Here is a 22,540-nt window from a genome sequence, read left to right on the forward strand (position 1 = left end):
TTTCAGGTAAACACCTTCTTCAGTTTGTAGCCTACGTTCTTATACAGGGTTATGGTTTACTATCAAAGAGCTTCCATCTTCCAGCCCAGAGTGAGTGTGGAATAGAGAAGAGTATGCAAGAGATGTGGGTTCTCACAGCACACTGCCCCTGGTATCAACATGCTGGAACTCTAATTCCTAGACTACCACTGAAATCTTAATTTCAGCCATTAACTCAACCACTACTATGTGCTGGGCTTTATTTGGAAGTTTCCTCTTGAAATATGTGGTGAATCCGTTTTCTGGCTAGTGGGGATATGGCAGTCTGAGGTGCTTTGGCCTCATGTCATGACATTTTAAGGGTCTTTTAAGTTTTTATGACAGGGAAGAACATATATCATACAGTCACAAAGTGAGCAAATGCCCATTTGTGGAGAACAGTAAAGCATTACATGGGTGACAGAGATGAGTGGTTTGCAAATAAGCACTTCTGCTCTTTAGTCTGTGCATAAGCAGTTGGTTACATCTTTGCTCATGCTTTTGTTTTCTATTTCCGGAGGCAAAAGTAGGAGTTATGTTCCCAACTCCCATTGACTTTCAATGTTATTTGGGCATTACCCACCCTTTTTGTCTTTGCAGTCTCCTCCTGTTATGGGTGAAAGGACAGTATCTTAACTTAAAATGTCTGCAAACTGAGCTGGGGTTTCTTTAATTGAATTTGTATGTCATTGTAGATATCAATGAGTGCTTAAGCATTAACATGCCATGCCCAGCTGGACAGATGTGCATTAATACAGAAGGCTCATATACCTGCCAAAGAAATGTACTGAACTGTGGACGAGGTTATCATCTCAATGAAGAAGGAACAAGATGCATAGGTGAGTAATCAAAATGGAGTAGAAGTGTTAAATGAGCACAAGATGTGCACACATCTGCCTTCTACTTCAACCTGTCCATTCCCTGCACTCAGCCAAAGCCATTCTCATAACTACCAGTACTTCCAAAGCCTATTCTTGACTCTCTTTTCATCCTCCCTCTTACAAGTAATGAATTGCAAACAATCTTTCTCTCTCCTTCAAATTATTTCTGAATCTCTGTATTCTGTGAGGTTTATGTGTGATAATGACCATGTAGTATGCAGTTCTCTGCCACTTGTATTAATGTACCCAAATAGTGTGGAGAGGGTGAAATTCATTTCAGTGCAGAAAACTAGCAGAACACCTGTGCTGCACTTATATCCAATGCAAACCACCATAACAAGCCTTAAAATCTGAAAATGATGATAAATTGTCAACTCCACTACAATTTTCTGCCAGCTGTGGGTCTGCCCCCAAGTATATCTAGGGTGCTATACTTCTTACATAATGTCATCTTTGCTTTTTCTTTGGAGACCTGCCATAATTATATAGGAATTTTAATCAAATAATTAAAATATAGGTCTGGGGCTACTCAATGTAAGCAGGTTGTTTTCCTACTCTGACGTTTTAAGAGAGGATCCAATCTAGCTTTTATGGATTTGTTAAAAGAATAAACAAACTAATATGAATCTAAGCAGATTCATCACTAATTATTTTACTTCTAATTTCCCTAAACCAATCAAATAGAACATGGTACATTTGTCAGATTAAAGTTACAATTGACATTTGATCAGTGGTTCAAACTACCTGATTTCCCAGGTTTGTCAGACACCTTGCTGGCACCTGCCTTAAGGATGAGGAAGCCTTGACTATACCTGCCAAAGGTCAGCTTCCCAACTCTACTGGACATGGGCAACACAGGTCCTCCCCTCTAGGTCCTACAGGCCCAGCTACTTTTCCACAGGCTAGTGATAGGTGCATTCCAACACTTATGCCCTCTGAGTGTCTCCCTGGCCTATTCAGACTCTGGTCTATGGACAGCCACAGTATTCAGTACAGGCAGTCCCCGGGTTACGTACAAGATAGGAACTGTAGGTTTGTTCTTAAGTTGAATTTGTATGTAAGTCGGAACTGGTACATATTGTAGGGGAAACTCTAGCCAAACATTTCTCCAGAGCTCAGTTTTATTCTCCCACACGTCACTTCCCTCAGTCCTTTATTCTCAAGCTGAGTTGTCTGCTGAGAAAAGCCTCCCTGGTCTGCTGGGGGGGGGGGGGGGGGGGCGGGCGCTAGCTTCGCATCTCCCTGGTCTGCTGGGGGGAAGCAGCTAGTGCGGGGTTGCCTCACCCCGTTTGTAAGTAGGGATCTGATGTAAGTCAGATCCATGTAACCCGGGGACTGCCTGTACTTGAGAGGAACAGTGCATCTTACCAGCTACACCCCAGATCACCCTGCTTGATACACAGTGCTTAGGATACATCTAGACTACAGAGCTTTTCTGGGATACCAGAGGTATCCCAGAAAAGCTCTGTCACATCCAAGGAATGCGTCTGTTTTTCCACAAAAAAAGTCAGAAAAGTGGATGCGTTTTGTCGGCATCCCTGTAAACCTCGTTTTACGAGGAAGAAGGGATGTTCCAAAGGAGGGTTTATTCTGATATTTGGCCCCATTTAGATGGGCTAAATGTTGGAAAAGCCTCTTTCGGAAGAAAAGCGGAAAAAGATACGCAAATTGCAGTTCGTAATTTGTGTATCTTTTTCTGACTTTTCTCTGTAGTATAGACAGTCTCAGATAGGTTCACAGTGAAATCAAACGTAAGCTTATTTAATAAAGTTCTGAGATTCAGGTAATAGTGAGTGGAAGTGTTAGCAACTAATGGTAACACAAAAAATAAAATCATTACACCCATATAATGGCTAGACTTAATTAACAAGATACCGTTGTGTTTTGTAGAATTGTGGTTGTCCAAAATCCTTGCTGCTCATCACTGTGACCTTCTTTTCATAAGACAGCCATGCTATCAGCTTGCATCCTAGGTGAAGGATCCTTGTGTTTCTTTGCCCTCCAAGGAATATGAGCCCCATTCTTTATTCTTATTCATAATTAGGACATCTCTTCAGTTGGTGTCATCTTGTGAATTTTAATCACTACTTTTGCCTGTGGCTCAGTATGCAAATAGGCCTCATATAATACACAAATGACTAGACAGGGAGATAAACATCCTCTTCCTCCTGCCTGAAAGGAATATTTGCAAGGTATGCCACCTTCTGGTGACTCTAAGTCCTTAAGAACATAATGTTTTGAATAGATAAATAACTCCTTAAATATATTATCTGTACATAAATTTTGCAATGATTATGTCTGTGGGCAACTGACTTTTGAAACTGACTTTTGATAGATACCTCCCATGCCACCTTTTAGTGATGCCAATATCTGACTCAGAGTATCCCCATAGAAATCTGTGTCTTCTGGCAGTTGGCACCAATAAATCCCTGGTCAAAATAATTACATTGGTGTATGAGGTTAACAGAAGAATTTCTTCAATGCTTCACAGGGGAGTTAAGAAAGAATATCTTTATTTTAATATAATCAATTAAAAGCAGAAGTTCACTCAAATCTTTGTTTTAAGGGAGTATAACTCTGAGAATGATTTCTTAATAGCTCCCTACTTTGGTATTCTGCCTTAAGTTTCTCTGCATATACAATCTTGATTAGACTCTGTTTACTTAGCATATTTCCCTTCCCATATGACTGTGTCTTCTGAGGGTGTGTCTAGACTACTGAGTTTTGTCGACAAAAGTGGACTTTTGTCGACAAAACTATACCAGCGTCTACACTACCGCTGAGTTCTGTCGACATAACGTCGACAGAACTCAGCAGTTTTGTCGATGCTGGTAAACCTCATTTTACGAGGCATAACGCCTTCTGTCGACAGAGTTCTGTCAACAGAAGGTGTTATTGCCTGTAGGGTTGCGTCTAGACTACAGGGTTCTGTCGACAAAGCAGCTTGCTTTGTCGACAGAACTCAATGTGTCTGGACACTCTTTGTCGACAGAAGTTTTGTCGACAGATACTGTCGACAAAACTTCTGTCGACAAAACCCAGTAGTCTAGACGTACCCTGACACTCTTGCACAAGTGGAGAAATAATTATTAAATCAAGCACATAGAAGTTTTAGAATCACATGCTTTTAATTCAAAATGATATCATACTAATCAGCTAATAGGATTGTGCAGGTTTTTAGGGTCTGCCTGGTGAAATGGTGAGCGACTCTCTCTTTTTGTAATGAAATGTTGGAGAATTCAGATGTATCTGAATTGTATACAAAAGCACTCTATTGCCTTTTCTTAGAATGTCTTCATGGTCAATGTTCCCTTTAATCTTTTCCATCCATGCATGGAATACATTTTGTACGTGCATCAAGGCATGTATGAATGTTCACCACCAGTAGAAACAAAAAGCCTAGCTGCAGGCACTCTGCTAATCATCTGGGCAGTAGTTGAATCTCTCCTGAGTAGCCACTCAGTCTACGTCTACACTGTGGGGTTTTTGCGGAAGAGGAAATGCAAATGGAGCCCTCATTTGAATATCTCGCATTCTCATTTGCATATCTTCTTCCGATCCTTTTTGCGGAAGAGGTTTTTGCGATAAAAAGCCCTGTGTAGACGGGGCCATTTGTTGAAAAAATCCCTTTTGCGCAAGAGCCCTTATTCCTTAAAAAACAAGGTGTAAAGTCTCTTGCACAAAAGGGTTTTTTTCTGACAAACGGCCCCGTCTACACAGGGCTTTTTATTGCAAAAACCTGTTCCTCAAAAAGGAACAGAAGGAGATATGCAAATGAGTGTTCCATTTGCATTTCATCTTCTGCAAAAAACCCACAGTGTAGACATAGCCACAATTGCACAGTTTACAGGGAACACTGGTCATGGTAGAAAATTCCAGTCTGAAACAGACATTTTCTTGAAAAATCCATTCATGTCCACCAGCAGATGTCCTCTTTGTAAGCAGGCTATGCAGGAAGGGGTTGGCAGCAGACTTCTGTCTAATCAGTTAGAAGGCCCATTCTCATTTTGCTAAATGTATTTAGTTCATCATCATCAGTCAGACTCATTCATCCTCATTCATTCCTTGTCACAGTTGCAAGTGTGACAAAGGAAAAGGGACTTGGAAATAGGGCCATGGGGAACAAGCCCAGCGTGAATGTATGACCTACTCTAGTGTATTATCACCTAAAATCAAAGCTGCTTTAGCTTAGCATTTGATCTAACATAGGTAACCTGGCCTAAACTCAAATCCAGCCCGTGTTCCCTATGCCATTCATAACAACATGGAATCCAGTAGGGAATGTAAAAGAGTAATCGAATAGTTGACTACTCAGTAAGGCTAGGCTTATTGGGTAGTTGAATCAACTACTCCCATTTCCCCATTCCCACTTCGCTGCCTCTTTATCAGAGGCAGCAAGGCGGGGAGGGGAGCAGGAGCCAGTGTTGGGGAGAGCCAGCTTACAAGCTGGTTCCCCCTAGCACAGTGTCCGTGTGTGTGTGTCCGTGTGTGTGTGTGGTGGGGATGAGCAGGGGAGGCAGAGGCAGGCTCTGCCTTTTAAATGTAGTAAGAGCCACCCAGCTCTTACTACATTTAAAAGGAAGAACTGCAGCGGTCCAGTCCCTGCTTGCGCCGGGTCCCGGGCCTCCTCCCACCGCGGCTCGCCTGCACGCCTGGCTCCTACTACATTTAAACTGCAGAACTGCAGCAGCCCCTTCTTGACTAATCATGTACTTGATACAAATTGTATCGAGTAGACGATTAGTCATTTACTCGCTACTTAACATCCTTTGAATCCAAGGGATATTTATTCTGTAATAATAATTTGAACATGTAGGTCCTGCTTCAGCTCTCAGTGATGTCAAGGAAAGCCTTGGTTTTGATTTCAGTGGGAGCTGGATCATGCCTTTGTGCAACTGGGCATTCCCTCTCAAACACTTGACAGACACTAATGAATGAGAGCTCACAGCATGTCTGAGGCAGGAAAGTATTTTATTTTTGTTTTACAGGTGAGTAACCGGAGGCAGAGAGAGAGTTACTATAGCATGTGGGATAGAGCTGGCAGTAGAGCCCTTACTGCTTTATCTCCCATCCTCTGATTTAACTATGAGACCCTCCTTACATTCATTTCCCTCCCCCTAGATGTGGATGAGTGTTCATCACCTAACCAGCTATGTGGAGATGGCCACGTTTGTATAAATTCTCCTGGGAGTTACCGTTGTGATTGCAGAGTTGGTTACCAGTTTGATCCCATCAGTAGAACTTGTGTTGGTAAGTTCCATCTACTGGCTCCAACTATGCAAGCTTTTGTTAAACATAGTATTGTGGCATTTTATGTGTGGTTTTTAAAATTGCATGAAAAATATAACTATTAGTTTATCACAAACTCTTTATTCTGAAAATGCATTGGATTATGCCATGATTTGTATAAGTCCAAAAATGTATTAAAGGACTAGTGGCACTTTGAAGAAAAGTGCATTTGTATTGTTAAAATGTAATAATGTTAAAAGATAAGATTATGAGAGGGTGTGAATAATTGTTTTTATGATTTTTATGATGTGCACCTAACGTGCAAACATAATGGGCAGTGGGTGAAGGTAGAGCTGGGGGAGGCAAGCCCCCAGTCCTACTCCTTATGCGAAGGCCCTGTTCCCATGGGAGCCGAGGCTCTCCTCCCGCTGGCCCAAAGAACCATGGGGAGTTGGGGCGGTGCATAGCCCCCAGTCTCCCTGGCCCCTGAGCATGGGGAGCGTGAGTGATTGAGAGCAGCAACACTCCGCCTACAGTACACCTACAGTAGGCATTCTGGGGGCGAAGTCTGGGTGGGGCCAGGCTAGAGGTTTGGGAAGGCAATGCCTTCCCCCACCTATTATACCCACTGCCCTCAGAAAACATTTTAAAAGATCATAAAGCAGACTTCTTTAGTGCACCACATTCAGTTGTGCAGCAGGATATGGTAAATAAAACCAGCTCTGTTTCCAGACTCACATTCTGAGAATTTATTCACTCACCAGCTTAAAACTTAGCTATGGAGAATGAAAATCAAACTCTTGTGATCATGTTAGACTGCTGAGCTAAAGCTACTTTTTACATGGCTTTCTATCTATATTTATCATTGTAGATATTAATGAATGTAGACGCTACCCAGGCCGTGTATGTGCTCACAAATGTGAGAACACTCCTGGATCCTATTACTGCAGCTGTACTATGGGCTTTAAACTGTCTTCTGATGGCAGGTTATGTGAAGGTAAGGATTCAATTTATCTAGGCTGAGTAGACATACAGGCTACGTCTACACTGGCCCCTTCTTCAGAAGGGGCATGCTAATTTTGAACTTGGGAATAGGGAAATCCGCGGGGGATTTAAATATCCCCTGCGGGATTTAAATAAACATGGCCGCCGCTTTTTTTCCGGCTTGGGGAAAAGCCGGAAAAAAGCGTCTAGACTGGCGCGATCCTCCGGAATAAAGCCCTTTTCTGGAGGATCTCTTAAGTAGGAATAAGAGATCCTGCGGAAAAAGGCTTTATTCCGGAGGATCGCGCCAGTCTAGACGCTTTTTTCCGGCTTTTCCCCAAGCCGGAAAAAAGCGGCGGCCATGTTTATTTAAATCCCGCGGGGGATATTTAAATCCCCCGCGATTTCCCTATTCTGACTTACCTGCTTTGCATGGCTATTCCGGAGAAGGGGCCAGTCTAGATGTAGCCACAGTGAGAGAAGCAGAAAATGATGAAGATATTCTGTCTATTTACTATTCCTGTTTGGCTGATTCCTTTGTTTTGTCATAGGCTAAATTAAACTGGCCTAAAAAATTGATCCCTGGTAGTCATTTTCAAGGTGAAATACAAGTATTGTGATTAAAGTATATTGGTGTAATCCATACTTCCACGGTGTGGCAGGCGCAATGACTGGATCACGTAGAGGCTTGAGCCTACTCACTTTCCTTCTTATAGAGCTGGGCTTTATAGCTCAGGCAGGAAAAGCTCATGTTTTTAGATCCACAAGTTGTAGGTTTGATTCTTGCTGCTGATCACACAACCAATGTTGGCATATTGCCATGACGATGGGCAGCAACTTCCTAGGAGATAGTAGTACATTGCAGTGTGCCTCCCATGTCAAAGCCACACCACAGGCAGTACAGAGAGGATGTAGCTTCCTCCTGCTCCTGATTGCCAGCTTGCTCAGTGACATACATATCAGTGTACGTTTTTGTGACCGTTATTTAATAAAGACTTTTGATTAGCCAGCATGAATGCTTTTTTTTGAAATGTATGTCCCAATCCTGCAGGGTTAGGAGCCATAGAGGCAGACATCTACAGTGTTAAATATAAACGTTTGTGTTTCAGACATAAATGAATGTGAGAGCAACCCGTGTAGCCAAGAATGTGCCAATGTGTATGGTTCCTATCAATGTTATTGTCGTCGGGGCTATCAACTTAGTGATATAGATGGAATCACGTGTGAAGGTAAGAAGGATTCTGTCTCTTAAGTTGGGAGATGGGCATTCCTTTCTTGTTCTTACCACAACAATTGGACACATTATGACAAAAAGAAGTAGCCCAAGGATCTTACATTATACCATTATATAGAAAACAATATTTCATTGTTTCGTTTTCATAGGCAATCAGATGCTATCTGAATTCTCACATAAGCATCCGGAGATATCATGGCTTGCATGATTTGAAAGAACTGAGAATTTTTTTGTTTTTGACTGGAATTTAGTTTGAGGCTTTTTGTTCACACTGAAGTTGGTTTTCAGATGTGGAATTAGTTGTTTACACATTTTCATCAGTTGAGAATTTTGGAGACTATTTGATAAATGTATAAAAGTTCTAGTTAGTATTTTATTCACAATCCTGTTTGTGGGAAGTTATAAACACTCATAAACCCAGACTATCACAGCAGCTGTTGCATACTAAGTTAAGCTTCATAGGAGTTTAAAATCTGTGGGAATTTCTTTTTCAGATATTGATGAATGTGCTTTGCCTACTGGAGGGCACATCTGTTCTTATCGATGTAGTAATGTTCCTGGGAGCTTTCAGTGCACCTGTCCCTCTCCTGGTTACAGATTGGCACCCAATGCACGAAATTGTCAAGGTATGTTCAATAACTGTATAGGAATGCCTAACCAAATTGTTAGCTCGTCGAAAAATCTAATTACATTTTTAATTGATGGGAAACATAAATGTGTCTGTCCTACGTGCAAGTTAGTAAATCCCCTATGTCCACTAGAATTTAATATGGGCAAAACTAATAGTTCTATAATAATTAAACAGAATCCTATAGCAATTACATTCTTTGGGATCTTAGAGTAACAGAATATCCTTTCAGCAGAATTTTTAAATAAGTTCATTGAATTCAGTAGACAATGAAATCCCAGCTAGTGCAACAAAATTAAGTGGGTTGGTTTGAGCATTCACCTGTTTCCCCTGCTCTATTCATTCCAGTCAGGGAAGAAAAGTACATAGTTTCTTCAGAGACTGGTGCTGGCACTGATTTTAGAGCTGCAGACTTATACCATTAGCTACCATACTGTTCCCATGCACAAAACAAAGCATTTAGTTCACTTGACATGCTCCCCTCTCTTTCTGGTGTAGCATAACTACTTTAATCTGCAAGGCCTCACCATATCTATATTTAAATTCCTCTAAATTAAAAGACCAACTTCTCACATGCTGACTTGTATATTTGTTCTTCTCTCTCTTCAAACCTCTGCCATCTGTCTGGCCTTCAACTGTGAGCTCTTTGGGTTAGGGACTTCCCTGCCTTGTATAACATTTTTGGCATTTTATAGACGCTGTGATTAATAAATTTTAAGAAATAATGCTAATCTGAGAAATGTGTGGATCAGGACAATTACAGCACACACATGTAGGGCTGGAGTAAAAAGAAGGGTAAATGGCAGACAATTTTGTTCCAAATTTTAATCTAAAAAAATTAAAACAACTTTTCTGCCTATCCCGATGTTTGTGGCTTCCATCATCACAGGCCTACCAACCCTACTCCCCTCCTTTCCAGGCAGCTTGCAGACTCCCTTTTACCCCATGCTTGCCAGCTGTTTTTTATGTCTGGGAACCAGAGTTTTCTTTCAGCCTTTTTTATCTGGTCTCTGACGTCAGCATCAGCCTGTTGGATCATAGGCATTTGAACTAGGAGGGCAGGAGGTACTACAGCATCCCCTGGCTTGAAGTGGTTTCCATTATACAGAAAATTAAGTTTGGTTCAGTGATTCTCAGCATCTCCACTATAAAAATTGTTCTAGCACCCCTGTGTTGGATTGTTCCTTTAGAAGCAACTGTTAACCCCAATGCTACTGTTCCTATTGCTATTCCTGCTAACACAACTCATGGACTCAGTAGAAGATTGAGTCTGTATGTGGGAGGGGTTATTGGGGTGCCAAATACATTTTGGTTGTTAACAAGAATTTGTCATTTATTAACCCTGCTATTTGCTTATAGAAAATACAAAAAAAACCAACAGCCCTGCCACATTTTGCAATCTGAAAAATGCATTTTCCAACATCCTTTCAATAAACCCACTCATCTTTTATTCACAGTCCTTAGAGGAATACTCACTTGTAGGATTTTTTTTTTCAGCTGGTACTAAAACCATGTGGCTCTCCTGTATTGCATGACAGGGAGGACTTGTGCTTTCATCCCTTTTATCTTTTCCACTTGACAGATATCAATGAGTGCGTTGCAGAAACACATAACTGCATATTCAATGAGACGTGCTTTAACATCCAGGGCGGTTTTCGCTGTCTCTCTCTGGAATGCCCAGTAAATTATCGCAAATCGGGAGATACGTAAGTACATTCTATTTTCTAGTAGGCTCGTTTGATGGCAATCTCCTCAGACCTAAAGCCACTGTTAATTAAGCATATAGTGAATCTTCCCACATCTGAAATTTTCTAATCTGCCAACCCTATCAGTGGCATACAAAAAATGATGGCCTTTCTCCCACATGTGAGACAGGCTCGTGGTTCTTGGATTAAAAGTCTTTAAGTCACAAATAACACCAAATAGGGAGTGAGACACATACTCATTGACACCAAGTTGGATGCACAAGGTGATGTTGTTATCAGTGTAGGCTTCTGATGGCTAGCTTGGTGTTTGTAGCAAAGTTTTGCCTTAAGATTTCAATACTTCCTCAACTGAACTCAGGAACTTCTTTCTTCCCTCAGATTGGCTAAGTCAAATCCTTTACTTGCTTTTATATTGCAGTGAAAGGTTAATTTTCCTTGTAGCTCAACCTCTAAGCCTTGTGTACATTATGGAAATTTTGCAAAAATTTTCTTCCCTACTGACACCATTTCAGCTCTCCCACTGTTAGCAAAATTGGGAGCCCAATGTAGAAGACCTGTTGGCTGCTAGGAGTATTTGTTTCATATAATGCTGCTTATAGATGATCTAATCAATGTGACGTATAACATGTCAGAGGCAGCTGGCAACCCATCTATAGTAATTGTAATGCTGCTAATGATAAGAAATCTTTGCAAAATTTCTATACTGTAGACAAAGCTAATGGCAGCTACCATTTATCTACCTCACAGGAGTATTGTGAGGATTAATTTAAGATGCAAGATGCTACAAAGTGACATAGCGAGTATTAATTTTATCATGATCAGATGCTATTGGGGGAGGTTCATATCAAGACACAAGAGAAAGTTTACTAGTATTTTGTGAAGTGTCAATAATTATTTTAAACCAACATTTGCCAAATAAATGAAGAAAGAATGCTTTGTGATACAGATGCCTTGCTTCTTTTTTTGTTTAATTGTATCCTAAATCAGAAAATTCACTCATTTGTAATGGGTTACTAATGTGATTTAGCAAAGTTCTATGGTTATGAAAATTCTCAAGGTGTTAAGATTAATTTAAAAATAAAAATGACACATAAATGCACTCTACATTTGTTTTTAGTCTTTTTCCATTTGTTTTTCCCTTCCCAAAAACACTCCTATTGGTTTGTTTACTTTTGGCTATCTCATTTTCTTTCTTTTGGCCTATGCATGCAATAAAGCAAACAACAATTTGTGATTTAAAGACATTCAGTCCCTGCTAAATATCACTTGTGGCATCCAATAACCCTTTTAGTATCCAAGCTGTAGGATCAGAATAATCTCTCAGACTGATCCCTTTCTGAGGCAGTGAGTCTGTTGTTTTGCTGGACTCATGGAGAGAGATTCCAGTGTGTCCTGCCATGGAATTCAGATACCAGTCAACCAGAAACTACCATAAAGGGTTTATGGTCCAAAAACTTCCTTAGCTAATAACTTTTGGGACTGAGCTGGGTTGGAGCTATACAATGGTGGCAATGTTCATTGTTGTTGGTTATTAAACCTAAGTTATGTAATGCCATATATTTATTGAGTGCTTTGCAAGCACAGGTTAAGATCTGTTTCATGCCCTGAGATGTTTATATCTTAATAGAGAGAGACATCACACAACACCACATAGGGTGAACTGGCAGGAAGTTTATATGAAATCTCTAAATCCCATTTGGAGTGATGCTTTGGAGTCTGCAAATGTACCGGGCCCTTGAATGGGTTGTACAAGCAAAGAAATGTTCCTTGAACACTTCCTGGCCCACCCATTTATAGGCTGTTGATTATGAGAAGCATGTAAAAGTGTTTTCTCTCCATCCCACATTTCAGTCTTATTGCTGAATTCATTAGATTCATCATCTATTTACCAGAATGGTCAGGGACACAACCCCATTCACCGAGTATTCCTAAATCTCTGACTGCCAGAATCTAGGATTGGATGACAGGGGATGACATTCAATAAATTGTCCTATTCCCTGGATTATCTGTGAAAGCCCTGGCACTTGTCACTGTTAGAAAGGCAGGATACTGGGCTAGATGAACCACTGATCTGACCCAGTAGTATGGTCATTCTTATGTTCTTAAGTAAGTTCTCTAGTGAACACAGAGTGGCAGATATCGAAGAACCCAAGTTATTTCAACTAAGGCTGGTATAAATATTCTTTCAAACTCTCCTGCACCCAAACAAACAAGCAAAATTTTTTGAGACTTATACTATTTAGTATTGTTTTGAGCTGAGTCTGCCCCACTTGGTCAAACCATGCTCAATGGCTGATGACTCTTCGGACTCAACTAGTGAAGACATGAGGAACAGCAACATGCTTGTGTAGAGGTCTCTTAACATGCTTCTATTGAATGCAGAGATTGAGATGCACCATACAAACACACAGCTCCGTCTGAGTACTGCAGCGGGCATCTGGCTGTAGCAGTAGGTCCTTCATTCAGCATAGTGATATGGGTTCTATTGTGGAATAAATTACAGAATCATAGATTTATTTCTGAGTTCAAAGCCTGGTGTTGAAAAGGATCTAGGTACTCTCATCAATTCATATACAGTACTTCACTCTTTTCATTGTAATTCTATACGTTTCCTTCATATCAAGTGAAAGCCAGACTCAGAAACTAAAAATAGCATAATTTCTTTTCTAACATAGTCCTTGATATAGAATGCTTTTTATTTCCTTAAAAATGAAGCTTCATTATTGTTTGGCAGTGAGTTTTTTTCTTTAAAGAACCAATATAAATATTTTGCACATAAAAACAAAGGCCTCAGTAAGACTTTGTGGTCAATGTTAAGTTGAGCAATATCATTTAAAACTAAAACAAATCTGAAACAGTGATCTAAAGTAATTATGAGTGGATCCAGGAATAAGTTATAGCAATATTTTAATAATTGTGTGTATATTTTTTCAGGACCATGCATCTAATGTAATTGCCATGGTTTGAAGGAATTAAAAAGAGCTATTCAGAACTGCTCCACTTGTAGGCAGTTTATTTTTACTCTGCTACACCAATTGTAATATTCTTTCATATCCAGATCCCTCTCCTCCTCCCACCCTTCCTTTTAAAAAGGTTCTTTAGTGCTTTTACCCACATTGACACTTTACTGATAGCAAGATTCAATAACGCTATGGCCAGCTAATCCATAGTGCAATACCACAGAGTTGGACCTACACCTTTGGTCTTCGTCTGCTCGTTTGCTTGCACTGGGTTGCAAAATTCCCTACTGTATGATTTGCTTCTACCCGCAGAAGGGAAGAATTTAACATTGGGTCTAGAGAGTACATTGAGATTTAGATACTCATTGTTTATTGCTATAGTGGGGCATGACCCCAGCTTGAACTCTGGTCCTTTGAATGCAATAATATTTGCTAACTATCCTTTGCGGTTATTTGATGGAACAGTTAGTACACATTCACTAAACCCACAGTGAAGTGTGCGCTATGTATGGTGGAGCACCAGACTATAAGAAAAAAGGTCATGAATTTTAAATAATTCTAACTTCGTAACCACAGACATATGTCTCCACTAATAATTTATCCGAATCAGCAGAATGTCTTTTTTTGCATCTTAAGAAGCTTTTTTATTTTACTTGAACTATTATTTTAAAGCTCATTTTGACTTTAGCAGAAGAGTGGATCATCTCTATTTTTCTGTGTGTGCGTGCGTGTGTAAATGCTTCCAAAAAGCCATCAGTATGAAGGAAAATTTTCTATGATTTCATTTTGACCTTTCTAACAACAGCATTTCAAAAATAAAAAATTCCATGGTTAAATGCCATAAATTTTCTGAAGTAGAATTAACTGTGGCTGTGGAAAAATACAAATTGTGTATATATATATAGCTTAAATATCATAAGAGCAGTCACAATTAGGCCTCTACTTATGCCTGTTCTTTACACATGTGAATAAGATTAAGTATGTGCAGGTTCTGCCACTAACCTGTTGGATGATCTTGACCAAATCACTTTCCCCTCCCTGCCTCGGTTTACCCACACAATGGGGATTCTGGTACAATGGGGATGATGATACTGACTTCCTTTTGAGCTCCAAAGACGAAAAGTTTTCCATAAGAGCTAGGTATTATTATTGAGTCCTTGAGGATTCAGGTCTTCGATTTAATTAAACACGCTTTGTTCTGTAGGTTAGTAGTCCATTGTGAGCATGATTATATATACTGTGTGTTCAGGCAGGAACTCTAAGTGCTATTGATCTTGCTTTTAAAAACTGGTTAATCTGCCAACAGCATTCAATGTGCATACACTCAAAGGACCCTAGAATGCAGGAGGCCACCTCACATTGGCAATGTGCAAAAGAGCCTAGTATGGTTTGCTCAGAGATTTATTATTTACATAATCTAGACACAGTAGTCTAGTAGTTGCATGAGGGTAGAAGAAATGGAGTAGGTGCTCTCTTACCAAACATTCAGTGGGACGTGGCAGAAAGCAAGTCATGTTTCTGTGCCTGAGCAAATCTTCAGAGAACACCCTTCCAAACAACATTTTTCACAAATAAAGAAGTTCTTATCAGTTGTGGAAGCATACACAGAACATGACTTGCATGTTTTGATGGTAACACAATGGGTTAACTTAATAAACAAAAAACCCCAAAACCTGGATTTCATTTTCTTGTTGAATTTAGCAAATGTCACATATAATTTTACGTGATGAATGGCTGTGTATAAGATGAGCCTGAATTTTACTTCTGTGTCTGAACAACCCCAAACTCAGTGGAAGTAAACTATCCAGAACAGAATATTATGTCTGTCCCCTAACTCTATAGCGGTCTGGAACAAAATCCTGGATCCAGACATCCTGGGACATGGGGCAGTTCAGATCCAGAGCTGAATTTAGTGGTTTGAGTCTTTAGTCTGAATTTCAAATAAACCTTCATTTTAAGTGAATATCTATTGCTATAAATACAGTTCATGAGCTCACAAGATTCTAATGAACATGTAAACAAACTATGATGTTCCCCATTAGTTTTGAATGTTAATGTGCATCCCCGTCTGTCATATTTTACAAGAGAAGCTTCACTTATTTCAATAGTCGAAAGGAAGGAGATTGCTGCTTTTGCAGGAAGCATGACTTGCAGTGCTCCAGATGTGTCTAGGGCAGCCAATCTTTTCCCACCCTGACTGACCAGCATGTTGTTGTATGCATGATTGGTCCTGATTGGCAGATTCAGTTGAATGGATTTGTTGATATGGTGTGGTATGGAGGCTGGGAATTGGAGGGGAAGAAAAACAGCAGTCAGCAAGTAGCTGGGAGACTACTAGCAACATATTTCCTTGAGTGTGAGGCTTATTGGTCTAGGCTGGAGAAACCAGGTTATTAGCTCAAATTTTCAGTGCTTTTTTATACTGTGTTGATCCAGTTCTCTCGGTTACACAGGGTAGCACTGATCATGCTACTAGGATCTGGAAGAAGTTCCTTTTCATAATAAATTGGTGAAATTGTCAGGGTTAAAGTAGAAACTCTTTCTCTGCACTGGCATGGGGTTAATGGACATGATCTTGGATGCTTCCAACTTTTGAAACTTTGGGGTTTTCCTTCAGCATGGGGAAACCTTAAAAGAGTCTGGTTTTCAGAGAGTGAATACTCTGTGCTTTCATAAAAACAGGGATCTATAAGGTATCTCAGGCTGGGCACCCTGAATTCACTAGTCACTTGAGGAAAATACAGGCTATTGATTGGCAGACATGAGACCATAAAAATAATCTACTTTTTCTGAAAAAAGCTAAGCTCTGTTAAAGAGGATCTTAGACAACTGCAGGCTAAGTTCTGATAACGTTTTACACATGCTAAGATATCAGGTTCCTTTCTAATTTAGCATATCAGCAGGAATGGCAGGTTTGTGTAATTTTTGGTGGTGTTCAGAATGGGTCCAAGCCCTGCCCCGCCCCCCCCCCCCAGCCCACACACCCATCCCCCCTCTCGTGTAAAGATCGGGGTATAAGGGCTTTGGCTTTAGAGAGGCACTAGAGGGTTTGGGATGTGGGAACGGCTCAGGCTGGGACACAGGGTTGCCGTGCAGGGGTGTATGGATGGCAGTTTGAGTGTGGGAGGAGCTCAAGGCTTGGGCAGCGGGTTGGGACTGGGGGTATGTGGGGGCTCTGTCTATTAGTGCTGGCTCTGGGATGAGGCTGGGCCTGGGATGAGGCATTCAAACTTTGGGCTGCAGCAGGCAGGCTGTCCCCAGGGCTGGGGCCAGAGAGGAGTATTCTCCCTACCCTACATCTTACTCTTCCCCCTCCCAGCACTCACCCAAACCCCAGAAAGAGTCCTCTTTGAGGCACTGCCCTGTGCCTCCTCCCTCTGCAGACACACAAGTCAGCCTGTTGCGGGCCACACTCCCTTACAGCCAGGCAGCAGCAGCCGGTGAGGGCATGCAGAGGGCCCAGGGCAGCTGTCTGTTGCCCAGCTTGACCGCCTGCTACCCAGAGGTCCGGTGATGGAGGGAGGCGGTATGCGGGGGCCAGCAGGTGGGTTTGGATGTGCTCTGGGGGAGGCATGCAGGGGCAGCAGGCAGGGCCAGAGGAGAGACCCAGCCCTGACATTGGTAGAGCCTGGGCACTAGAAGCCCATACAATTTGCTGCCCCTGCATGTCAGTGGGTACAAGGAAAGGGCAACTTTTCTAGAATTGGTTAAACTCTCTTCTAAAACCAGAAATTACAAGCACATAATTAATGAATATCTGTTTGCCTTATGATTTAGCCAGTGATACTGGAGAATGGATACAATACACAAGTCAGCATATCTGCTCTCACCCCCACTGCCCCTCCTTTGCTACTACGCTTGCCAACTGTATGTTAATCCTCCTCTTGTCTTGTGTTCTCACTTTTCTTGCAGTCGCTGTGAGCGCTTGCCTTGTAATGAAAATAAGGAGTGCCAGAGCCTGCCTTTGAGAATAACCTCCTATCACCTCTCTTTTCCTACCAACATTCAAGTGCCCACCGACATTTTCCGCATGGGCCCTTCCAATGCTGTCCCTGGGGATAAAATTCTGCTGTCCATCATCAGCGGGAACGAGGAGGGTTTTTTCACCACAAAAAAAGTGAATAACTACAGTGGTATTGTGGTCATGAAGCGGCAAATCACAGAGCCCAGAGACCTTCTTTTGACCATTCAAATGCAACTTTTCCGCCATGGAAGTGTCAACACATTTATTGCCAAACTTTTTGTCTTTGTCTCTGCACAGCTTTGATCCCTAACATGCAGGCATCGGTGGCTGTTTCCTCCCTCTGGCAGTGGCTTTTTAAAAAATCAGTTTTAATAAAGTTTTAACGTCAATTCATCTGTTGCATGCTGCACGTGCAATTTATTTATTATTGTCATCGTTCTTCACTTTTCTCCATCACTTAACATCTCACTTTGGGCAGTGTTTCTTATATATGGTATACATGATTATATAAGGGGCAAAATATATGTTCATAGAAGACATTTAGCATAACCTCTACCCACAAAGAATTGAAAACATGAATAACTTTTGTATAGCAGTGTAATTAGAACTTTTCTGATGGTGCAGACTGATACCTCGGGTTTCAGAACTCACTGGTGATTTGGGGTACTTCTATGTTAAGGTTGCCCAAGTTGGAACATCCCTAAGGCATTTTCAAAGAATAGATGGCTAACATGGTTTGAAACTCAAAACCCTTTAAGGTGCCTCAAGTTATTCACTGAGAAACTGAGTCAGGTTTGAAAATGTAGGACCTTATTCCCAGGATAGCTCTAATGAAGCTAATAAGTCTGATGTAAACTCACTGAGAATCTGGCCCTTAATTTTGTAATACAAAAGTAAAACCCTGAAATGAAAGTGGGGAAAATAGCAACAATCTCATAATTGCATTTAGTTAGTAGCAAAAAGGGAGCACCTCCCTTCTCAGGTGGTTATATTCTGAAGCATCCCTAGTAGGGATGTTTTATTGGGTTCCATGTCAATTTTCTCTTTCTCTGATTTCCAGATCAAAGCTGATAAAATTACAAGTTTAAATTCAAGAGTTTGGGGTTCTTCTTACGGGCAACCCTGAAAAGTAAACCTGGATTCTGAAGGTCAAATCCAATTCCTTTCCAGTTCTGTATTATCACCAATAATGAAAAGGATGCAAGTGGAACTCATTTGATATTTCTGCTGGTGCACGAGCCTGTAGGGATTCTAGTTCACACTCTAGTCATTGTACTGACTCTGCCGTGCTAGCAAGAATAAAATTTTAAATGTGCAGACATGGGGGATTTGTCTATATATTTTAATATGAATGCTCAGAGTCCATGGCCTTGCATTATCCCTGGCCTATCTAGCTTGTTCCTGCCAGGAATAATCTATGTGACCATAAAATAATCCATTGCCTTGTAAAATTACAGACAACATGGATCCAGCAGTAAGCAGAGAACTTGGGACCTCTGATACCAGCGAAACAACCTTTAAGTAATTGAGCTAAAGTAGTAGCTCATATGAGTAAGTTGTAGTTTTTATATCCCCAGTGTGAGCCAATGACTAGATGAAGACATGGTCACAACATTTAGCCAGTGTATTACTTGATTCCTCAAGGAAAGCATATTCTAAATGGCCCACAGAAGATCAAGTTCCATCAGGTATGCCAGTTCATAATGAGTCTGTCACCACATAATTATAAAGGTGCCAGTGGGGATAGAATCCAAACAATACATACTGAAAGCACTAGCCTGTATTACTTAAGCTAAAGGAGTTTCTAACCCTTATGATGATGTGTGGCAGCTCCATGTATGTGGTTACAAGCTCATTACCTGGGCTTCTCTCCATGTGCCCATAGCCTACTCAGCCAGAGACACAAAAATAAGATTGGTTCTGCAGCATTAATATATACTTCCCTTGGGAGAGGAGGGAGGGAAAGCAAGACAGTGCAAGATTCTGGCCCAAAGTACTGTAAAACACTACCGCGTACTATCATTTTGTTGGTGTTCGTGTGCATTGAGCAAATAATTTAGGAACACAGTGGCTAGATCTAATTGTATTAGACAGAAGCTTGCATATTTCAACAGTGCTATATAGTTATGTATACCTTAAAGTTCCAAATTAACTGATGTGCGAGGCTCTTTCCGGACAAGAATGAAATGCAGTTTTCTGGCCTGAGGAACTTGCATTTTAAATAAGACAATGTAAAGCAAAATGACAACCTAAGTAAAAAAGGGTAACTTTGCAAGGGGGCATGATTTGTAAAATAATGAGAGCAACTGAATTTTTCTTTATTTTTATTTTATTTTTGAACATGCATTAAGGAAGTTATAGATAGCATTGGAATTGAAATTTCTGATAGAAGGCAAGCCCCCGCTCCTCAAAAAAGGAAAGGATTTAAAGGAGCAAAGATCTTGTCACACAAGATGGCATCTGTTCCGGAGTTAGCGGCCATCATGGAAGGAGACACAAGTAGGGGAGATACGCACAAATTGCTCAGCAAAGCCTAAGCTTAAGTGCAGGAGAATATGAGACTGACATAACTAGAATGTAGTCAGAGCAGTGTGCAGCTTACAAGGTGAAGATGAGGAGCCTGAACTAGATCCTGAAAGAAAAAAGGTTGTCTCCAAAGGTACTGGAGGACAGAGGTGGAGTGGTTGGATCAACAGAGCATGGTGGTGTTGACAGCTGTGGTTTGGACATACTATGGCAGTGAGCAGAGCCATCAGGAGAAAGGAGATCAGAGTTGGGAATTGTTAGGGTAGTGCCAATGTGTGAGACAGCCAAAGTCTGAACCTGAGTTTTACCAATGAGGACAGAGAAAAAAGGAAAGCAGCAGAGTGTAGAGCCATAGCATGATAAGGTTATAAGGGGCCACAAGGGACATCTAGTTTAACCATCTGCCAATATGCAGAGTTTGTGTCTAAACCATTCAGCCTTTTTCTGAAAACCTCCAGGAAAGGAGTTTTCACAACCTCCCTAGGGGGTCTTTTCCTTTGTCCTACTGTTTTTCCTGAGGTTTAATCTAAAGTTGCTATAGAGTGAACCCACTGCCTCTTGTCCTACCTTCCGTGGACAGAGAGAACAACTTTTCTCCATCTTTTTTATGGCAGCTCTTCAAGTATTTGAAGATCACTATTATGTCTCCCTTCAATCTCTTCTTTTCCAGACTAAACATAACCAGTTCCTTCAGCCTTTGTTCAGAGGGCTTCCATTCCATCTCTTTGATCATCTTTGTCAGTTGCCTCTGTGTCCTTTCCAGTAGCTCTACCTCCTTTCTATACATTGGTGACCAAAATTGGACACAGTAGTTCAGGTGAGGCCTATCCAGCACTGAGCCAAAGGGTACTATCACCTCCCAGGATTTGCATGCTAAGCCTCTGTTAATGCAACCCAAAATTGCATTTAATTTTTTTTCAATGAGTGCAGAGAAAGATTGATACACTCATAGCTTCTCATGCCAGAAGCAACCACTGTGGCCATCTAATGTGACTTCCTGCATAACACAGTCCAGAAAATGTTCCCAAAATAATTAGTGTTTGGAAAAATATTCAGTTTTGATTTACAATTGCCAGTGATTGAGAATCCAACACAACCTTTGGTAAGTTGTTTCATTGGTTAATTACCCTCATTGTGAAAAATACACTCCTTGTGCTATTGGAAGTAAAGCCAGACTGACCTAGTCAGCATGATTCCAACCATGCAGGTTTTTGAGGGAAAAGACCATCTATATATGTTATGTAATAAACCTCTAAAAATTACCTGATACAGCTTTTTCACACATCATCACAATTTAAGATCTGATATTTCCTCTTCCACACGTAGATAACTGTTATTACTCCTTGGAAATATGGGAATTATTCCTCTCCTGTGTATATATGCATGTGTAGTAACTAACTCTGATGAGCATGAACTTATTTTAAACTTGGCATTGTTTTCATCCTATGTGATCAGTGTAATTTTGAGAGGGAAAAAGTAGTAAGCATTTTTTAGGTAGCTGACTGTTTTTCTTATCATGAGCCTTTGCAACTGACCACATGGAAATCATGCTATGTGTGTGTGAGGGAGTGGGGGGAAGTTATGCATCCATGAGCACTAACTACTAAATATATTTTATTTTTCATAGTCTTAAATTCCTTATATATAATGCTAAAAAGAGAGAAATTACCCTATTCCTTTTATGATGTTTGCTAACATGGTCTGATATAGCCTGGGTACTACATTGTGTAACTTAGCAGGCCCTTAGCCTGAAGTCATCAGTATTAAATAACTGGAAGTTCCTTATTCTCAACATAGAAGCAAGCTAGTTTGTGACAAGTTCAAGAATAAGGATATGGGATTTGTCATTACTGGGCCAGACTTCTGTTCCCTCGAGTCCAGAATTAACATTCAAAAGTGGTCAGATGTTTCAAGCAGAAGGCACTTTCATTCTGTCCTATCACTTATCTAGGAAAATCATTCAATGTTGAACGTGGGTAGGAGGTGGAAAATTGGAATTCCTTCCTGATCCAGGGAGTGATAATCCTAAAGCAGGAATCTTAATTAAGCATAATGGGCTAGATCTTCAAATGGTGTAAATCACTATAGCTCCACTGTCTTCAGTGGGGCTGCACCAAATTATATCTGCTGAGCATACACTTTCCTTAATATTACTTATTTCTTTCCTTAGTGTTCTGCTTTACACATAGTCAGCACATGCAGCATTGCTTGCTTTATTGAGTAAGCATGGGAAGAATTTGAAAAGAACAGAAATATTTTGTTTCTAACAGTGTCTAACAAAATAAAATGCAGGACAATGTAGCACTTTAAAGACTAACAAGATGGTTTATTAGATGATGAGCTTTCGTGGGCCAGACCCACTTCCTCAGATCAAATAGTGGAAGAAAATAGTCACAACCATATATACCAA

The 22,540-nt window shown here is 40.7% G+C and overlaps 1 protein-coding gene across 2 annotated transcripts in view; it reads left to right on the top strand.

The window, feature by feature from the left end:
- FBLN1 (fibulin 1) overlaps positions 1–22,540 on the top strand; it is a 120,693-nt gene that overhangs the window by 52,536 nt on the left and 45,617 nt on the right. The window contains exons 9-15 of one of the 2 annotated variants that reach the window (XM_006127755.5): positions 714–857; positions 6,021–6,149; positions 7,000–7,125; positions 8,222–8,341; positions 8,841–8,972; positions 10,557–10,680; positions 17,553–17,997. In XM_006127755.5, coding sequence (XP_006127817.2) covers positions 714–857; positions 6,021–6,149; positions 7,000–7,125; positions 8,222–8,341; positions 8,841–8,972; positions 10,557–10,680; positions 17,553–17,907 — 1,130 coding nt within the window. In that variant the 3' untranslated portion in view covers positions 17,908–17,997. Of the gene's footprint in view, positions 1–713; positions 858–6,020; positions 6,150–6,999; positions 7,126–8,221; positions 8,342–8,840; positions 8,973–10,556; positions 10,681–17,552; positions 17,998–22,540 lie in introns of those variants that run through there. The other variant, XM_006127754.5, reaches the window with a different exon arrangement.

This window comes from Pelodiscus sinensis, chromosome 1 (assembly GCF_052426305.1).
Source record: "Pelodiscus sinensis isolate ZL-2025 chromosome 1, ASM5242630v1, whole genome shotgun sequence".
Classification (NCBI taxonomy): Eukaryota; Metazoa; Chordata; order Testudines; family Trionychidae; genus Pelodiscus; species Pelodiscus sinensis.